Here is a 21,911-nt window from a genome sequence, read left to right as displayed (position 1 = left end):
AGTCAATGTGGAGTTCTGGTACTGGCTTTTTAATATGCTTGTATTTGGAACAATAATGATGCTATTTCCAGTAGTAAAGAGAGTACTGTTCCTGTCAAGGTTTTGTAACAGAGATACGTAAAATATCACTATTGGAGAGTATGTGTCTATCAATCAATTGATTGATCAATCTACTTACCTATCTATCTTTCTGTGAATTTTGTTTCTCTGGAGAACCCCAACTAATTTCTTTATATATGTGAAGAAATCTATTAAAAGGAATTGATTCATGTGATGAAGGAGGCTGACAAATCCCAAGATATGCACTTGGCAAGCTAGTGACCCAAGAGACATGTGTTCTTCTACTCTGAGTCCAAAGACCTGATAATCAGGAGAACTGATAGAGTAAATTCCATTCTGAAATCAGGCCTGCTGGATGTTTTAGTGGAGTCTAAAGGCGAGAAAAGACCAATATCCCAGCTCATTGTATCAGGCAGGAGTTCTCTGTTACTCAGCCTTTTTGTTCTATTCAAGTTTTAATTGATTAGATGAGGCACACGCCCATTATGAAGGCAATCTGTTTTATTGAGTTTACTGATTCAAATGTTAATCTCATCCTGAAACACACTCACAGATACACCCAGAATAATGTTTGACCAAATGTCTAGGTCCCACATATTGTAGTCATGTTGGCATATAAAATTATCATATATGAAAAGTCAAAAGACCCAGAATAGTACATGACAATAAAGAAAAATAACAAAGACAGAGGACTGACACTACCTGACTTCAAGATTTTTAGAGCTATGATAATTAAGACAGTGTGATATTGGTGAAATAATGCATGAATAGATCAAAGAAAGAATATAGAGAGCTCAGAAATACACCAACACAGATATAGTCAACTTATCTTTCACAAATGAACAAAGGTAATTCAAGTAAGAAAATCTTTTCAACAAATAGAACTGGAACAACTTGACCTCCCACAAAAAATTTAAATCTAGATGTAACTGATGTTACACTTTTCACAAAAAATTAACTCTGATGGACTGTATAGACTTTAAACACAAAACACAAAAATATAAAACTAGATTGCAGGGTTGTTTGTGCAGCCTCGGCGGCGGCGGTGACCCGCAGTGATTCGGCCGCCGCGCCGGGGGGTGGGGGGGCTGCGCGGGTCTCATTTCTTTCAGACTGACCGCGGGGCAGCTGGGGAGCATGTCGACCCCGGCCCGGAGGAGGCTTATGCGGGATTTCAAGCGATTGCAAGAGGACCCACCTGTGGGTGTCAGTGGCGCACCATCTGAAAACAACATCATGCAGTGGAATGCAGTTATATTTGGACCAGAAGGGACACCCTTTGAAGACGGTACTTTTAAACTAGTAATAGAATTTTCTGAAGAATATCCAAATAAACCGCCAACTGTTAGGTTTTTATCCAAAATGTTTCATCCAAATGTGTATGCTGATGGTAGCATATGTTTAGATATCCTTCAGAATCGATGGAGTCCAACATATGATGTATCTTCTATCTTAACATCAATTCAGTCTCTGCTGGATGAACCGAATCCAAACAGTCCAGCCAATAGCCAGGCAGCACAACTTTATCAGGAAAACAAACGAGAATATGAGAAAAGAGTTTCGGCCATTGTTGAACAAAGCTGGAATGATTCATAATAGACAACTGGTCTGTTAATCTTTTTCATCATTGTTGTGTATAATTTACCTCTCAGTAGAAAGGCTAACAAATTTTAAGTGCCACCGGTTTTAAGGATTCTGCAGAAAAAAAAAGTCCTTCAGTTTAGAACCTACAAAAGCTTGTGTATCTTGATTAATGTACTTTTTATTGCATGGTGTGAACTAAGTTATTGCTTACATAAATTTGTAATATATCCTGTTTGTATTTTTTTCCAAGTGTATAATGTTGGTGTGGAGTTTTCATGACAGAATATACACATTTTGTAAATCTGTACTTTTTTCAAATAAAAAAAAAAAAAAAAAAAAAAAAAAAAAAACTAGAAGATAACATAGGAGAAAATCTAGGGGATCTTAAGTTTGGCAATAAGCTTTAGATATACTACCAACAGCAAAATTCATGAAATAAAAATTAGTAAGTTGGACTCCATTAAAATTAAAACTTCTACTCATGAAAGACATTGTTAAAAGAGTAAAAGGCAGGTGATAGACTGGAGAAAAAACCTGCAAAACATTTATCTGATACAGGACTTGTATTTTAAATATACAAAGAATTTTGAAAATCAAACAATAAGAAAGCAAAGCACTAATTTAAAATTGAGCCAATATCTGAACAGACACTTCACTAAAGAGGATACACAGGTGATAAATAAGAAATAGAAAAGATTTTCAACATCATTAAGGAACGGCAAGTTAAAAGAGCAATGAGGTATGACTACATCCCTAGTATTAGAATGGCTAAAAGTCAACATTGGAAACACTCAATGTTGATCAGAATGCAGAGCAACAGCAATTCTCATTCATTGTTTATGAGAATGCAAAATGACCTGGGAACTTTGGAAGAGTGTGGCAATTCACTACAAAGTTTAACATAGTCCTGTCTTACCTTACAATCCAGCAATCACACGTTACATACCCAAATTAATTGAAAATGTATTTCCACACAAAACCTGCATATAAATGTGGAAAATGTATTTCCACACAAAACCTGTATATAAACCTGCATATAGCAGCTTTATACATACATGTATACATATACATATACATGTTTTGTTTTGTTTTTAAATGGAAGTAACCAGGACTTTCTTCAATGGGTGAATGTGTAAATAAAGTATGGTACATCCACATGGTAGAACATTACTTAGATATAAAAATAAATGGGTTATCAAGCTATGAAAAGGCATGGAGGAACCTCAAAAGCATAGTCCTAAGTGAAAGGAGCTGGCCTGAAAACGTTACATGTTATTTAATTCCAATTGTACAATATTCTGGAAAAGGCAATACTATCGATAGTAAACAGATCAGTGGTTGCTATGGGTCCGGAAAAGAAGAGATGAATAGGTGAAGGGTGCACCCAAAGAACACAGGAGATTTTTAGGGCAGTGAAACTACTCAGTTTATTGTTATGATGAATACATGTCATTAAACATTTGTCTGAACACAAAACTGCACAACACAAAGAGTAAAACTTAATAGACTTTAGCTAATAGTAATGTAACAATATTGGTTTACCAATTGAAAACATGAGCCATACTAATGCAGGATGTTAATAATTGTATTAGTAGAAGCTGAGTGGAGAATAAAGGAGGCACATGGGAACAATCTGTACAATTTGCTCAATTTGCTCTAAACTGCTCTAAAACTTAGTTATTTTTACTTAAAATTATTTTTAATTTGAAAAGAAATTCAGATAATTATTTTCTTGTCAAACAGAAATATTTCCCTAAAAGTCCCAGACACATAAATGACTGAGGGTGATGCAAATTGTAGCAAAATTCAATATACATTTATACACACGGAGAGATATTTATAAGCATGTATCTTTTTTAATGCTAATTTTATGTATGCAGCAGTACTTTTTAAAGCATATTTAGGAGTAGTCTGTAAAATATTAAGAATAGTTTGATCAGGAATAATTGGTTTATACAAACTTTGTTTATTAATACTACAAAAAAAATGTCAAGAATTATATGATAACATGAAAAAATTCAAATTAAAAATAAAATGCTTGTGTGTTTTTTTAACTTGTAATTAGCTGTAATTATTTTGTTGCATTATTCATGGTCAAACAAAATATATATGAGCTATTTATCTTTGTAAAGTGTTTATTATAAGTTACGTCATAAGGCTAAGACACGAAGTTTGTACTGCATTGCTAAACAAATTTAGCAGTTTTGTTTCCTAATCAGAGAATGTGTATGTGGCTGCTTTCATATTTGTGGGGCTGATATCACCTTATTTCTCTGGTGAATAAATTCTCATTTAAATCATCCACAGTAGTTAAAAGAGAATTTGTAAATAGCTTATATCCATTAATGAATATGCTTTTATAAGATCAATTTCAGTCAAATATGTAAATAATAGTGTAAATAAAATTTATATAAGTAATTTTGATTTTCATGTTTTAGTACATATTCAATCTTTAAGTGGGCAAATACACATTTCTAGTAAAATGGCATAATTTTATAAGTAAAACATGTATTTTTTGAAAATCCAAACATTAGTCCCATTATACTTTTTTATATAATTTTGGTATAATTAGATAACAATTAATCTGAAGAAATAAGCAAACAATAGTTTCTGGGTTAAAATTTTAAAGAAAAAATGATAAAACAATGTTAAGCTTTCCATACCATATAATAAATTCTATTTTAAACCAATGTTGATGCTTCTTATGGATTCAGATTGGGAAAACAGTGAAATATTACATTATATATGTTTACAAAGTTGAATACTTTTTAAATTATGAACCAAAAAGTTTACTGCTGGGGGCATCTGATTAGCTCAGTTTGTTAGGGTGCTCTTAACAACAAAGTTGCGTGTTCTATCCCAACATGGGCCACTGTAAGCTGCGCCCTCCACAACTAGATTGAAACAACTACTTGACTTGGAGCTGATGGATTCTGGAAAAACACACGTAAATAAATAAAAGTTTTAAAAATAAAGTTATAGTTTTTACACACCATTATGACTCCTGAATCAAGTTTCTCCTTCAGTAAAACTGATGTTTTTAAATAACCATTAATGATTGAGAAAACTTGTTTTGTACATATTTTGTTTGGAACATTGTGTAAGCAACATATTATTTCTACCTCTAAAAATTTCAAGTTAAAACGCATACAAATGAATTTTAAATTATATACAAATCATTATGGATTCTCTGATATTTGAGAAAAAAAGTTTTTCACTCATGAGACTTTTGAAGAAACGATATTTACCCCAACATCTATTTCTTAGAGATGAAAACACATGGGAAAGCTAGCTGACATAATTAGCAGATAGTTGATGATAAAGCAATTAAATAAAAGGTCATTTGCTTTATCTGTGAACAAAAAAAATTATTATCCCTGTTAATCTATTAGCTGCAATAATTTGTTTTATAAATGTTTCTGTTCATGCTGAAAATCAGTAACTCTCATAATGAAATGCCCTGGTTGAACCTCATATACACAAATTGTAACACCTAGTGCTATGGTTGCACTTTAAACTGATATGTTGTCACTTCAAATTACATTGCATTGGCATCTGTGGTTATTTAGTATTACAAGTTAATTTGGATGACTTCCAGAACAAATAAACAAGTGCAAAACTGTCTCGATGCATTTATTTTGCTTGAATGATTGAAGGACTTTTTTGTGTGTATGGCTTTAACGTTCCAGAATAATTTTATCTAACAGCAGAAGATGGCTATAACAGGAGAAGACTTCCAAACTGCTCTTTTATTGTAAATTATATAAAATCTACATGAAAAAAATGACATTAAATTTTAATTACAATGATAATAAATAGAAAATGACTAAAGGATCTTACAAAAAAGTTACACGCATAACATAATGAAAGTAATAACAGTAAAATATAAATGGCAATATTGATAGAAAAACAGAATAAATAAAAAGTAAGAATTTTGAACTACTTGATAAATTAAAAAAATCATGGTTGATGAGCAGGAGTAAGAACTATTCAAAAAACAGTGTAATCCTAAAATAATAATTTTATTCTTATAATCTAAACAATGATATTACCTATGAGAATTTACCAATTCAATGCCTTGTAAGAAATCACAAGCAGAATAAATACATATCTATTATATCTATAGGTACATCTATGTTCTTAGTCTCTCACTATAACCTATTTATATAACAGTCACCCCTGCTTACACATTTAAGTCTTAAAGTTGTGCCTGCAGCCATGTAACATGAAAGCTGCAATATATGCGGTGTGAACAAACAATATGATGAATGATTAAATAAAAAATATATATATTACAGCGAAAGACACATTGCCATTTATCTCCCTCAGAATACTCCCCCCTCATGACAAACATACTTATCATTCCTGCCATTTTCCTCAGCAGTTCTGGAAGTCCTCTTTCCTGAGTGTTTTTAGTTGCACTGCCATGGCTGCCTAGATGTCCTGAGTAATTTTGACTTTGGGGAAGAGCCAGAAGTCACACTGTGCCAGATCTGGTAAATAAGGTGGATGAGGACACACCGTAATGTTTTTATTTGACAGAAATTGTTGTATACCAGAAGTGATGTATGACATAGAGTGTTGTCATGATGGAAGATGATTTACGGCAGACTTTAAAACACACCTTCTCTCAACTGGAGCTCATACCTGACTGACTGAACCGAACAATTTGAAACTTGCCACGCACTGTTACTAAGGTTCAATGTGCCACTTCCTGTATTGAACTGTCTTTCTGTTGGATGCCACTCAGCAGCAGCATTCACCGTACTTTGCAATAAGAAAAGAAGGCTCCATATCACATATCACTTCTGGTACAGCAATTTCTGTCAAATAAAAACAGGACGGTGTGTCCTCATTCATCTTATTTACCGGATCTGGTACAATGCAACTTCTGGCTCTTCCCCAAAGTCAAAATGGCCATGAAAGGTAAACATTTTGAATCAATTCAGGACACTGAGGCAGCCATGACAACGCAACTAAAGACACTCACGAAAGAGGACTTCTAGAACTGCTTCAGAAAGTAGCAAGATGTTGGGATAAGTGTGTTCAAAGTGAGGGGGAGTATTTTGAGGGGGACTAAAGGCAATGTTTCTTTTACTGCATATATATATATATATATATATATATATATATATATATATATATACATATATATACATAAATATATATATATACACATATGTATATATTTTTTTTATTTTTATTTAAACATTCACTGTATTAGTTGACTGTACTTTGTACAGTTGGCTTGTTTCTGGGGCACTTTTTTTCTCCATTTGCATATTCACTCAGGGAAATATAATCAAGTCCCCATGCTTTAATCTACATGCATGAAATTATATTTCCTGACATGATCCTCCAACAAACATATCAAAACTCCTAGGTTTAAAAATTGTGATGGTTATTTTTTTTTATGTGAATTTGGCTAAGCTATGGTTCCCAGCTGTCTAATCAAGTCAAACACCATTCTAGATATGGCTTTGAAGATACTTTTTAGATGTGATTAACATTCAAATCAATAGACTTTGAGTGGAAAAGATTACCCTCCACGATGAGTGAGTGGAAAAGATTACCCTCCACGATGTATGAGCCACATTTAATGAGTTGAAGGCCTTATAAGAGCAAAGACAGACTGAGGTTTTCAAAAAAAAAAAAAAAAAAAAAAAAAGCATTCTGCCTTTGTAACATAGAGACTAACTATTTCCACGCTATAGATTTCAAACTCAAGACTGCAGCATCAACTCTTACGAATTTCAGGTTACCTGACCTGGTCAACAAATTTTCAACTAGTCAGCCTCCACCAGATTCCTCAAACTCTCTCTCTCACTCTCTCTTTCTTTCTCTATCTCTCACATATATATCAAGGTAAACATTCACAAGCAATACCTAAGAGATTTACAAATATAGAAAGAGATAGAGAGAGATCTAAAAATAGATCTCTCTATTTTTGGTTAAGTGATCTAAAAATAGATCTCTCTCTATCTCTATCTCTATCTCTATCTCTATCTCTATCTCTATCTCTATCTCTACACAAAGGGTGCCAAAAAAAGTATATACATTTTAAGAAAGGAAAAAAATGTATTAAAATTGTAATACTCAATATATACCAATAACAAAAGATGAATACAAGTCATGTTTGACTTCTACAGTTATAAGAGGTGCTCAAAGTGATTACCATCAGAATAATTTTAATGCAGTTTTTTTTTTTCTTTTCTTAAAATGTGTATACATTTTTTGGCACCCTCTTTCTATATATACATACAAAATAAACTTTTACTTCAGGTATATATTATAATGACTGTTTTCCAACAAATAGATGAAATTAAAACATCCATAGAAAAACAGAGAAGTAGAAAAAGAAGTGGTGGTTGAAATATTTAACAACCAATATTACAAAAGTGTCAATAAATCAGAAAGTACCTTGGATTTATGGAAAGATAAATGAAATAATAAAATCCACTAGTTGTTATTAGTTTTGCTTTAAACCTTTAATGAAATTGAATTCATAACAAAAGCTATTTAGAAAGACACTATCTGACCACCTGAATAACCTCCACAGGCTGGCTGGCCCCCAGGCTGGGCAGGGCAAGTATCTCTTATAAAGGCTTGCCCTCAAGCACAATGAGAAGCCTGTGGAGCCCAGAGGCCTTTGAAGGGCCCCTCTGTATTCCCTTGGCATTGGGCTTCTGCCTGAACCTCTCCCTGCCACCACTAGGCACCACCCTGGAGCCCTATCCCATGCCATGGACCAAATTGAAACAATAAAGCTTTTTGCAGAAGAAAAAAAAAGAAGAAACTATCAAACTCAGATTTTCACAGTTCTCACAAATTTTCATGAAACACTTTCATTCAAATAGGAAGCAAGTTTCTTCAAAGTATAAAAAAGATACTTCTTTTTCCCCATTATTAAAAGAAAAATTATAGCTCATTCATAAATTTGTGTGTAATTATTCTAAAAAAAGTTTACAAATCCATAAATGTTTAAAAATTATGATACATGTTGGTTAAGTGTTTTCATCTCAGGAATCCAAGAATCTCTGATATTAGAAAATCAATTAATTTAATTAACTAATTTAACAGGATTAAGTAGAAAAATCCAGAGGTGTATTCTATAATCCTTTCAATGTAAGAAAGGCAGGGATTTCTGTCTTTGTTTTGTTTAAATGATGTATCTTTATTTAGAAGTGTGTCTTGCAATACTAGGTTCTCAATAACATTTGCAAATTGAATAGCTGCAGAAAAATAATACATGAAATCAAACATCCACTCATTATTTAAAAATTAATTAACAAACTTTTATCAAACGAGGAATAACAGAGAAGTTCCATAATGAGTCAAAGAGTATATTTTTAAAAAATGAACAACTATATACATAGCATTGTTTAATGTTGAAATATTGAAAATGGTATCTGTAAAATAGATGAATATAAAAGCAGCATAATAATTTTTATTAATAAGTGAGCAAACATAAATATAACTTAATAAAGATTTGTTTTACAATGGTATAAAACTGCAGTGTCCAGGGATAAATGGCAAATCTAAATTATTTGATACTCTATAAATAAAATTATGAGTATTGAAAGACATTAAACAGTCCTAAGTCAATGAAGTCTGTATTATCTTCTTTGATTGTAACTATTAATATCACAAAGATAAGGAAGATGTCCTTATCACCAGAGATAGGGAATTCAGGGCACAGAGGCCTGTTTTAACAAATTGCTTAGATTCTTCACTAATTAAGCACCTAAGTTTCTTTGTCTTGTCATTTTCTCATGAACTGATGGTTCCGTTGTCTAAAATGTATAAAAGTTGCCTGCTTTGGTCATATCTTTAGTTCCCCTAACTATGAGACCTCTGTATGTATGACATTAAACTTGATTTTTCTCTTGGTAATCTGTCTCACATCAATTAAATTCTTAGATCATCCAGAAGAACCTAAAAAGGTACAAGAAAAAAAGAAGAAATTCTCCCCTTGACAGTTGGCAGAGCCAAAATATTAACTTCCCTGGCTGGACACTACTTGCCTGAGGCTGCTGCAGCTGGGAGACCCTGGGATCTCTGACAAGTGCTGGCAGAAGGTGAGAACCCTGTTAGTCTTCCAGGTCTCTCTACCTGCAGGGTCCAATGCAAATGAGAGTAGTGAGAGCCCTTTTCTCTCTTTCTAAATTTAGATTAGCCAGAGAAAATATTTGTAGAACTTCTTCCTCAGTGACTAGTGAGTCTGGTAAATTTGGTAAATGAGTATTTTTGGTTTTTATTGATCTTTTCCTCCCAAAGATAGTGTCAATGTAATAAATATCCAAATCTGTAGAGAATTTGTATAAAAATGTATTTAAGCTAAACTGATGACAATTGCTGAAAAGCAAGATGTCAACTGCACTGGAGAATGACAGTTTTGCAGTTTCTTTTAGACTTCTGGAATTAATGAGAGAATGTAAGCAAGATTGTATGAAGGTGGGAGTGAGGCAGGTTAGCTAGTATGATTGCAAGGTAGACGGGGGTGTTGGTGGGGGGGTCCCTGGTGGAATAAACTGAAAAGCAGCCATATCCTGAAACTCCAGGTCCTGGAATGGCTCCTTCACTCCAGGACAGAGACATGAGAATACGCCCTGAGGTTAATAGATAATCTCAAATCCCTTCTGGCCAGACAAAGGATCTGATAGATAGGAATGCGTTAGTTCCTTAAGCCTTTCAGGATGGGCAAACAGGACAAACCTGATAGATAAATTCAATTAGAAGGCTCCAGCCCTATTCCCCAAACAGGCAAGGGAAGGTATAAAAGAGCTTTTGCCTCAGTCACTGGGCACCCCCATTCAGGACCCTCTCCCGTTTGGGAGCTGCCTCTAATAAACTATCTTCCTTTACAACTTTTTGCCTCTCCCTGGTCAGTGTTTCCAAACTTCGACTTCATGAGACACGATCCTGGCCCACACCCAGAAACTGCCGGCAGATCCAACATTATTAACATCATTTGGAAACTCATAGAAAAATATTCCTACTTCATTTGGGGATTCGTATGGAATTTAAGGAGAGGTAAATATGATCTGTGCCTTTCTACTTGCCCACCCTATGGGCCTTCACCATGTTTTTTCTCCTTTTTCTATCATACAAACAGTAGTCCTGCATCAGTCATTTAAATGAGAAAAGTGTGGCTGCTGCTTTCAAGACTCCGAGGGCAGCTCTTGCAGAAGGGCTCTGGTTGATCCCCTCCGGCACTGAGCTGGAAGAATGTCAGCCACAATCCACCTGCCTTATCTCCTGCTTTTCTCTCTTGGATGGAGTAAAGCCCAAAGATGGCGCTCAGTTGAGGTGAATGGCCTTTGGCAGTAATTGCAGGACTCTGATGGTGGCTACTCTGCGGTGTGTCCCCAAAGCTCCCTGGGTCTTCCCCCAGCCAGACTGCCTGTAAGGGTGCCGTTCGGAGGCTTCCCTCCCTCTCTCTGCTACTTTCTCTTATTCTTTTTGCTGCCTTTTTCCTTTCCACAAGGAGACTGAATACTGATGCGTGGCCAGGACTGTGGGCCTTTGTGGACAACTGAGGGACCCTGATTGTGGTTACTCTACAGTGGGTCCCTCTGATTCCTTTCCAGCCCGACTTCCCATAACCATAAGTGCACCAGCAGGATGACTCCTTTGTCTCTGCTGTCCTTTTATTCTGCCACTATCTCTCCCTAATGCATGAGACTTTGGTCTGGGGTCCCTTCCCTGTGAGACCTCCTCAACACTCTCCAATAACATATTTTAACAAGCCAGCCAGGAGGTAAGTCCCTTTTAGGGGACACCAAAACCTCTCACTCACTTTCCTATACCTCTTTTGTTTGCCGTCCTTTGCGGGAATGGGTTGGACAGTTAAATGGCCATTAAGGTATCCACCACTTGAAAACTCCCATGACAGGATAACCCAGTCTTGGAACAGGTCATTTAGGGCCTGCCAGGCTCAAGACAAATCCAAGCACCAGTGAGGTCTGTGTTTGTGCGGAATAATGCCTCTCTGGAGACTTGATTTTTCATCTCCTCTGTTCTATCTCTGTACTCGTCTGGGGACCCTGTGGCTTCTCTGCTGCCTGGCTCCGCCCCCAGCTTGGCTCAACTGCAGTGACAGCTGAGAGGGAGGGGCTGCAAGAGTGCAGCTTCTCCGGAGCCCCACCCACCAGGCACCTCAGCCACCGCCAGGCAAAGTTTTCAAGGAGGACCCACATATTCCGGACTCCCTTTTCCTTAAGGAAGCAGCCCTATCCGAAGCCTTTTGGGGCTTCAGATATCTCTTTTTGTCCCCACTCACATATTGGGCTTCAGGGCCTCCTTCCACTCCCTCTTGCCTAGACCCTATGCCTTCCTTACAAGCTTTAAGTATATACTCCCTCCTTAAACATCTTTATTTAAAAGGCCACTATTATATTAATCAGCCATCAATTTTTGTGATGCCCAGAGTTGGGACATACACTGCTTTATCTTAAGGTACCTCATTATTGGCCACAGCCTTTATTGGCCTGTGGGCCAGTGTCAGACATTCAGGCAGGGACAGGGTAGGCACCCACCTGGAGGCACAGGCTAGACCACCCAGGTAAGCGTGAATAATCCTGGTGTGCCATGTCTCCCCACCTGCCTCAGAACTGGTCACTCGGTGTCTGTGGCCCACTCGTCTAGGGGATGCCCTAGAGCATGTTGTGGGAGATGAATTGCAAAGGGACACCTTTCTGTTCTTCCTCCCTTTCAGATGGGCAATCAGCCTTGACATGCCTTCACCCTCCTAAATTGCATCTTGAAACATTGGGACAAAGTTAACCCTCAGACTTTGAAGAAGTGGCGCCTGGTTTTCTTTTGTTCAGAGGTTTGTCCTAAGTATTCGTTGGAAGATGGGGAGACTTGGCCTTTTGAGGGAGGTATTAGTTACAATACTATCATGCAGCTAGACATGTTTTTCAGACAGGAGGACAAATGGTCAAAAGTTCCATGTGTTTAGGCTTTTTTTGCCGAGGGACAATCCAGATATTGGTAAAAAATGAAGAGTTGACCCAGCTCTTTTGGCCGTGACCTCTTGCCTGCCTCCTCCTAAGGAGACCTCTTCTGGGGGGACTCCTTCTAAGGGGACTCCTTAAGGAGATTCCTTCTAAGGAGATTCTCCCTGGGGAGACCCCTCATAAAGGGACTCCTCCAAAGGAACCCCCAGTGGGATCTTCCTCTCCTGAGGAGGTCCCTTCAATAAACACCCATCTATTAATCCACCTATAAACAGAATGCCTAAGGCTGAGGTAACTATAGGAAAAAAGTGGCACTTTTAAAAACCAAGCAGCTAATTCTCAAGCCAGACCTCTTATTCCACTGCTCTAATTCTAAATCCTGCGGGAACCACTCACAGTTGGATTCATTATAAGGGAAATTGCCTTTAGATTGGAGTCCCAGAGTACTAACATTCTAAATAAGCCTGCTTTTAAAGTCATGTTATCTCTGTTACAGAATTTGTCAAGAAAATAGCTTAGATTAAATATCTAGGTATTTCAAAATAACAAAATGCTAAGGTGTCAATTATTAGGTAGGTCTAAAGTCATCTATTTATAGCTTCTTTGTCACAGGAATGTTAAGAGAGAAATTAAGATCCGTTAATGAATATATATTATATTTTATTACAAAAGTGCATACTTTTAAAGGTTGCCGAATATATTCTTTATTTGCCAGTGGAAGTGTTAATTGCTTATTTTGGATTGTCAGTAAAAATTAAGGTTCTAAAAGGTTATGGATTCTAACATGGAAGAAAATGGTGTGTGTTTTCAAGGAAGGTATACGATATGGAAATCCATGTTTGAAGGTACTGAAAGAAAACAGTTTGTCCTAAAGATGGTTACTTCTGAATGAGTGAAAAGAGACAAACTAAGAGGGACTGGGAAAGTTGTAGAAGGTTTGTGAGAAGTTTTGAGAGTTTTATATATGGTTAAGCTAAATACAATTAACTAAGTATATTTAAATCTCAAAAGTAAGCTGGTACAAAATAAAAGTTAAGTTTTCTCTCTCTACTAAGATAAAGTTTATTAGTCTATTGGTCTGCTACTGACATTATATTGTAGAACTGCTAGAGTTCATGTGCCTTCTTTGGTATCAGCTATAGGCCAATATAAGGAAGCTTCGCCTAATATTTTCCGCTAACTGGCAGGGAATTCTAATGGTTCTGACCTACTGTTACATCCTTGATTAAGAGGCTCAGATCCTAGAGAAGGCCAGGAATTTGTTTAAATGTCTTTAACATTTAAACAAGACAGGAAAACGAGGAATAAAGCAACAGTGAGACTAGAAGATGAGACCAGAAACAGGCCAGACTTTTGGCCACAGTTATAGTCAAGTCAACCCAGGGCTGAAGCCATCTCAAGGCAACCCAAAAGCCCCAGAGAGAAAACGCCAGATAAAGGAGCTTGCTTTGGATGTGGAAGCCCAGACCACTGGAATAAGGGGTGTCCCAGTCCTCCAAAACAGCCGTGCCCCCTCTAGAGACTAAGGCCCTAAGGGAGGGAGTACCCCTTGTTCTGAAGGGAGCAGGGATCAACTCCCTAAAAATGGCTCTCATCACTGTTGGTCCTGAAGCTATTCTCATCACAGGGGGTAAAACTGCGGGTGACCCTGACAAGGCAGGTAAGCCTATTAATTTCCCAATTGATATAGAAGCCATTTATTCTGTCTCAACTGCTCACTCTGGAGGTTTTTCCTCTGAAAACTGCTTGGTTCTAAAGATAAAGATAGCCCCCAGATTTGGGCTCATTCAGCCTATTTCTTATCATTGGTCTATATCTTAAAGAAAATGTAAAATAAACAATTTAAAAAGGACTCTGGAACTATTTAATAAAGAACTAGACCTCGTAGCTGGCCACCCGGCTGGCCAGCTTGCCTCCCGGTCATGACTACAACTGCCTCCTGGTTCCTAAAGCCACCAAACTCACAGTGCAGCAGGACTTAACTATTTTCGCCCCACACCACATTTGCGAAATTTTAAATGCAAATAAGAGTCACTGGCTCACTGATAACCACCTCCTGCGGTATCAGGGCCTCTAGTTAGAAGGTCCTGTAATCCAAATACAGACCTGCTCTAACCCTTAATCCTACAACATCCCTCCCAAAGATGGATAAATAATCAACTGCTAATAAGTTTTAATACAAACCTATACTGCTAGAAAAGATTTACAAAAAACACCCCTAGACAACCCAGATTGGACTCTCTTCACTAATGAGAGATCTTTAATAAAAAAAAAAAAAAAAATGACATACACAATGCTGGATATGCTGTAGTTACTCTATATAATATGTTTGGGTTTACCACACAACTAGCTAAGTTAATAGCTCTCACCCAAATACTAGAACTGAGTAAAGAAAAAAGAGCCATAACTCAGGCTAATCAATGTGTTAGTTTCACTGGCAGCTCCAACCAGTGCTTTAATCTGCGTCACAGGTTATCCATGCCATGAGACAAGAGTTAGGACAGGTCTGAAAAACAGTACTCAAAAACAAAGCTGCCCTTTTGTTTTTGGTTTATATACCACATATCAGTGAAATCATAGGGTTCTCTGCTTTTTCTGTCTGACTTACTTCTCTTAGCATTATACTCTCAAGATCCATCCATGTTGTCACCAATGCTCCTATATCATCTTTCCTTAATGCCGAATAGTATTCCATTGTGTAAATATACCACAACTTCTTTATCCATTCATCTATCGAAGGACATTTTGGTTGTTTCCATGTCTTGGCCACTGTAAACAAAGCTGCAATGAACATTGGAGTACACGTGTCTCTATAGAGAAATGCTTTCAGATTTTTGGGGGGTGGGAGATGAGGGTAAGGGGGATCAAATATATGGTGATGGGAGAAGAACTGACTCTGGGTGGTGAACACACAATGGGATTTATAGATGATGTAATACAGAATTGTACACCTGAAATCTATGTAAACTTACTAACAATTGTCACCCCCAATGAATTTAATTAAAAAAAAACAAACAGAGCTGCCATAGATTATCTACTTCTCAAACACAATCAAGGATGTAAAAAGTTTAAAGGGTTATGCTGTTTCAATCTCTGATAATTTGCAGTTAATTAAAGACAAAGTTCAACAAATTCCTAATACAGTTTTCAATATTAAACTAAAAACAAGATTCTTTGGCCTAGATTTTTCATTTCTTACTTCCTAGCTTCCCAGTTTAGCGGGACTTAAGGAGATTTTTCTAGTTTTTCTTTTATCCATTATTATAGGTATTACCTCATGCTGTTGCCTACAATGCGTCGCAGCTTACAGACTACCCACTGGTTGGCTACGATGGCCTACAAGACAACATCCTCATCTGGATTTTTTCATCTACTGGGGACCCTAAGATAGACCTCTCGATAAGCCCTAGCTGCTGGTCTCTCCCTAGTACTCCCTTCCTCAGCCTGAAGTAGTTAGAGCGGTTGTTGTCCCTACTGCCTAACAGTAGTTAGGATTTCGTCTTCAGATAGGGGATTGAGACAGGTTAGATAGTATGATTGCTAGGCAGACAGTGGGATTTCTGGTGGAATAAACAAAAAAGCAGCCATATCCTGAAACTCCAGGTTCTGGAATGTCTCCTTCACTCCAGGAGAAAGATATGAGAATGCTCCTTGAGGTTAATAAATTATCTCAAATCCCTCTGTCCAGACAAAGGACCAGATCTGATAGATAGGAACGGGTTAGTTCCTTAATCCCTTCAGGATAGGCAAACAGGACAAACCCGATAGATGAATTCAATTAGAAGGCTCCAGCCCCCTTCCCCAAATAGGCAAGGGAGGTATAAAAGTAAGAGCTTTTGCCTCAGTCACTCAACACCCCCATTTGGGACCCCTTCCAGGTCGGGAGCTACCTCTAATAAACTATATTCCTTTACAACTTTTTGCCTCTCTCTGGTCCGTGTTTCCATTCTTCGACTTCCCGAGACGCGATCCTGGCCTACACCCAGCAAATTTTGTTTTGTAGGCCTACACCCTACAAAACTGGTAGCAAATCCAATATAATTTACATCATTTGGGAACTCACAGAAAAGTTTTCCTACTTCAGAAGAAAGCAAAGAACAAGATAGTTAACGAGATTATGTGGTCCCTTGAGGGTGGTTACTTTTCCAGGGGTCTGGAAAAGAGGATTACTTTTGGCATTTCAAAGGTGTGTTAACCTAGATGCACAAGAACATGGACAGGGTTAGCTTAAGCATTTTAATAAAGAAGTTACTACTTAATAAAGAAGTTATGACCTCAGTCAGGAATTTATGATCATCTACAGGAATTTATGAGCATCTACGAAGCTACTTTTTATAGAACCCCATTTCCATCCATAATAGTCACTGTTTTTACTTTCTGAAATATGTTTCTGTTACATACTTCATCTTGTTCTACCGTGTTTCCCCCCAAAAAAGACCTAGCTGGACCATCAGCTCTAATGCGTCTTTTGGAGCAAAAATTAACATAAGACCTGGTCTTATTTTACTATGAAACCAGGTATAATATAATGTAATATAATATAAGCTCAGGTGTGGGGACAGAGCCCCAGAGAGCAGTTTCCAGGCTCTCGGCCTCATGTGGAAAGGTGCTGGCTCAGGTAGTAAATAGCCGTCAACTGTGATTGGATGACCATCAGCTGTGGCTAAGTTGGCCATGAGCTATAACCAGTGAGCCATTGGCCACTAATATAACTGCTGTGACTATGCTAGCAGAAAAATGGGGATTAGCAAGAAGATGGTGGCTGAGCTAGCAAGAGTGGATTGCAGCTAGCACAGTGGAGTGCGGGTTACAGACTGCACAGAAGTGGACAGCAGGTTGCAGATAGTGTGGCTCCTGTTTCCTGTGTCTCCAAGCTGCCTCCAGTGAGAATATAGTAGTGTGACTTCCTTACCTATGGCTCCGTGGGTGTTCCTTTTTGGCATCGCCATATCCTGCGTTCTTATGTGGGGAGCGGGACCAGAGACTCCGCCTGCCACCCTGCATGACACATGGCGCAGCAAGCAGGGTCTCCTGTATGACAAACGGCACAGCGAGCAGGGTATGGTGCCGGCCAAAGCTCTCTGAAAGGTGGTGGAGCAGTTTGTATGTATGAACACTCAGTCTCAGGAAGACCAGGAGGAGCAGCTGCTGGAGAGCTCGATCCCCATGGAGGGGTGGAAAGACATGGATGATTCCCCAACCAGCAGAGGCCAGAGAAAGCAAAGGTTGCAGCAACCTTGTGGGCTAGGAATTGCTTGCTGAGGCCCTCACCCCCAGGTTGGGGAGGACTTGGAGCCCTCGCCTTGTGGAGAGGGCACACATTGTGAGGCTAATGCACAGCCCTGGCGAATGACTATGGACTATGTGGAATTGCCTTCCATCCCTAATTTAATGGACCTCTTGGTTGTTTGGAAACATACCACCATGTAGTGGAACTGGCAGATGTTTGCTTTTGTGTCTTGAGTAGCAGTCATTGAGAATATGTAAGCACATTGACAGTGAGTCTCTGTAGTTCCAGCACAGTATCCTGAGAAGCCCAGAGTGAGTGGCAGTGCCCTGAGAGCCCTGGCTGAGTCCAGGAAGTCTGGCTGTGCCCAGAGAGAGTGGCAGTGCCCTGAGAAACTCTGGCTGTGTACGGGAAGACTAGTGGTACCCTAAGAAACCCAGGAAGTCTGGCTGTGCCCAGAAGTACTGGTGATGCCCTGAGAAACTCTGGCTGTGCCCAGAGAGAGTGGCAGTGCCCTGAGAGCCCTGGCTGTGTCCAGGATACTGCATCCACCTCCAGGCTCCTCTCACAGGGACCCTCGCAGAAGACGCTTGTCGCGTAGATTGTGAGGCGAGACCCTGTGGGGTGGAGTGTGGGCACAGAGCCCCAGAGAGCAGTTTCCAGGCTCTCGGCCTCATGTGGAAAGGTGCTGGCTCGGGTAGTAAATGGCCATCAACTGTGATTGGATGGCCATCAGCTGTGGCTAAGTTGACCAGTGAGCCATTGGCCACTAATATAACTGCTGTGGCTATGTTAGCAGAAAAATGGGGGTTAGCAAGAAGATGGTGGCTGAGCTGGCAAGAGCGGATTACAGCTAGCACGGTGGAGTGCGAGTTACAGATTGCAGAGAAGTGGACAGCAGGTTGCAGATAGTGTGGCTCCTGTTTCCTGTGTCTCCAAGCTGCCTCCAGTGAGAATATAGTAGTGTGACTTCCTTACCTATGGCTCCGTGGGTGTTCCTTTTTGGCCTCGCCATATCCTGCATTCTTATGTGGGGAGCGGGAGCAGAGACCCCACCTGCCACCCTGCAGGACATCGGGTATAATAATATAATACCAGGTCTTATATTAACCTTTTCTCCAAAAGACGCATTAGATGGTCCAGTTAAGTCTTATTTTCTGGGAAATACGGTTTTATTGAGAGCTTGGTTCTGTGACCAGTGAAGCACTCTCTCTGGTCTCTGCCATCTTGAAGATGCACTTACTGGGGTGCATCTGCTGGCCAGTCAGATAGACTGGGGTTCTGAGACACAAAGTCACAACCAGAACTCTCTATATGTAACCCTGTCAATTCGCAGAGGAATTTGTCATAAGGGGGTCACAGTTTATAGGAGGACTTTGTTGTCTCAACATTTGTTGCTTTGTTAGTGCTGGAAAAGTCCCATTTCAGTAGTGCCCTCTCAGTGTCATGGATCCGTAGTGAGATAGAAAAATTATAGGCAGTCAGGAAAATAGCTAGGGTAGATGAGATTAAGGAGGAAAGCATAACAAAGCCAGAGGAAATAACTTTATTCAAGCTGCAGGACTGTCAGAGCAAAGCCTTGGCATAGAGGGGAAGGGTCATTTAGCTTGTAACAAAAGACATTCAAGCTGAAAAGCCTGCTGAAACTCTCAGCCCAGGTACAGGGAAAGAAGAAAATCAGCTTGCAGAGCCCACTAAAATTGACTGTCCAAGTACAGGGAAGAGGGACAATCAGCTTGTAGTTAACCATTTCAAACTGCAGAGAACATGTGCAGTCTGAAGAGATAAGGTAATAGCCCCCTGATAATCACAGGTGTCAATCAAGTGCTCCCCCACCTGGAAAGGTACAGCCCATCTCAGATAAAACCCCAAGCTCCTGCAAGCCATACCTTTTTGAGCCTTGCCTTTGCTCAGGACCTGCTCCAAAGCCTTTGGAGTATACTTTCTTTTCTAATAATGGCCTTGAGCCACTGCTTTCTGCTCGGGGCTACTTTTTTGAAGTGTACTTTTTCTTCTAATAAACTGTTCTTTCACTACTTTACCTCGGTATCTTGTTTAATTCTTTGCTCGAGATGCCAAGAACCTGGGCACTGCGTCAAGGTGGGCCCACTCTCCAGTACCATTTCATCCAGGAGAAGCCTGCTGCTTCTCTGCTGCCTGGATCTTCCTCCCCCCCCTCCCCTGCCCCCCAGCTTGGTACTGCAGTAGCAGCTGAGGGGAGTGGCCGCAAGAGCTAGCTTACACATCTAGGAGCCATTCTCTTGTGCCTGTTCTCTTACGCGTTTGCAATAAGCTGCTTCTGCTTAAATCTCACTTGCCTCTCTGGATTCTCCGTTTCCATTCTTAGGTAACGGCGGGATCCCATTACTGGGAAAATACATCAGGATCCTAATTCAGTAGGCCTACGACTGGAGGTACCCCAAGTTCTTGTATGAGACTTCAGACGTTATTTTTACAACACCATTCTTACTGTCTGTGCAACAAAAGCCTTTGCTTTCTTAAGCTACCATTAGGAGTAAACATTCTGGATGTGGTTGGGGTTGCATATTTTCCAGTCTCCAGGGATGTCTCTTGCATCCTTGGTTAAATCATAAAAAGGTTTGAATTGTTATTGAGATTAATAGGTCCTACTCATCCATGTCCAGATTATGGATCTTTTAAATTGGAAGTTTTTCCTAAAGAATTATTAGTATTTATAAAAAGACCAAATTTAAAAAGGATACAAAGAATATAACAGCTAGCCTTAGAAATCTTACTAAGATGAAAGAACAGAAATGAAACTTAAAACAAAAATCCAATATAAATTCTTCTTAAAAAGTGTCCCCAGGCCCTTCTAAAAATAATCAGGAAATGGATTAGCTGGAGGCCAATATTTTAATAGAAGCAACTGTCTTTGTCTTACAAATGTCTACAAACCAGAAATACAAGTCTAGAAGCATCCCAAAACCTCACCTACTCTTTTCAAAGTGCTTATAAATATTTTAGAAGACTAGGGTAATAGAAATAATATTGTCCTGAACTTAACAAGAAGAAGGACATTTTTAAATAGTAAAATTTACCCCAAAATTCTGAGGAAAAAACCTGCATTCCTTCTAAGTCCTTTTAAGATATAAATCTTATCATGTCTTTGAAATGTAAATACAGCCCACACTCACCTGAGACTAAAGGGGGAAAAAGGACTCTTTTATCATATGAAATGCTACAAGGGCTCTCTTGCCCAAACTCTAGACTACAGCCTCCTTAAAATTATTTCCAGGGAGAAATACAAATCTTTAAAGTCTGCTCCACAAATAGTAAAGAACTTTAGCTATCTTGGCAGGGAAACAGTTTATTCTATGAAAAAATTTGGACCCAACTGGTTTTTTTACCACCAAAAACTATGAGTTTTGTACTATTGTACCCATTTCTTGACTAAAAATTTTCAGAATAACAGCTAAAAATTCCCTGCAGCTGGATATATATAATATATATATATATATATATATATATATATATATATATATATATATATATATATATATATATATATATATTTTTCTACCTCCAGATGGTATTCCTAAAAGTAATTTGTAACAGAGCTCTAAATTGGCTAAAATAAATAAATGAAAAAGCACTTATATAAATTTAGTAGTAATAACTTTCATAAATATAGTAGAACATAACCCAAATGCTTTTCAGGTTTTCATGATCTGGGGAAAGTATTCAGTATTAAAGCTAATTTAAGTTGTTGGTTTAATAAAAACATATATCTTCAGAGTTAAGAGCTTTCAAAATAATGCAGATAAACAGCTTTTATTCTAACTGGGATTATTAGTCAAATGAGTTTATGTTAGCTCTGTTGCAAAATTTGTCAGCCAAATCAACAAATAATTTAAGAGGCTGACTGATGTTATCTAATGTCTAATGAAGTTTTTTGTAAGCACTCTAAACATGGTTATTCAGAACAATTTTAATAGATATATATGTAAGATAAAAAGATTTCAGGTGAATTTAACAGTAATTACGTGTTATGGTATGTGTATGTACAAATAGCTTCCTTTTGTTTACTAGAAACGTTAAAATTTTATTAAGATGATACA

General features: G+C 38.3%; 1 protein-coding gene across 1 annotated transcript; it reads left to right on the top strand.

The window, feature by feature from the left end:
• Positions 1-1,096: 1,096 nt before the first annotated feature.
• Positions 1,097-1,958, top strand: LOC308496525 (ubiquitin-conjugating enzyme E2 B). The gene has a single exon (XM_081046002.1). The coding sequence runs from the start codon at positions 1,198-1,200 to the stop codon at positions 1,654-1,656; it is 459 nt and encodes a 152-aa protein (XP_080902128.1). The 5' UTR covers positions 1,097-1,197; the 3' UTR covers positions 1,657-1,958.
• The last annotated feature ends 19,953 nt before the right edge of the window (positions 1,959-21,911 follow it).

This window comes from Rhinolophus hipposideros (assembly GCF_964194185.1).
Source record: "Rhinolophus hipposideros genome assembly, chromosome: 4".
Taxonomy (NCBI): domain Eukaryota; kingdom Metazoa; phylum Chordata; class Mammalia; order Chiroptera; family Rhinolophidae; genus Rhinolophus; species Rhinolophus hipposideros.
This window is presented reverse-complemented; position numbering and strand designations above follow the sequence as displayed.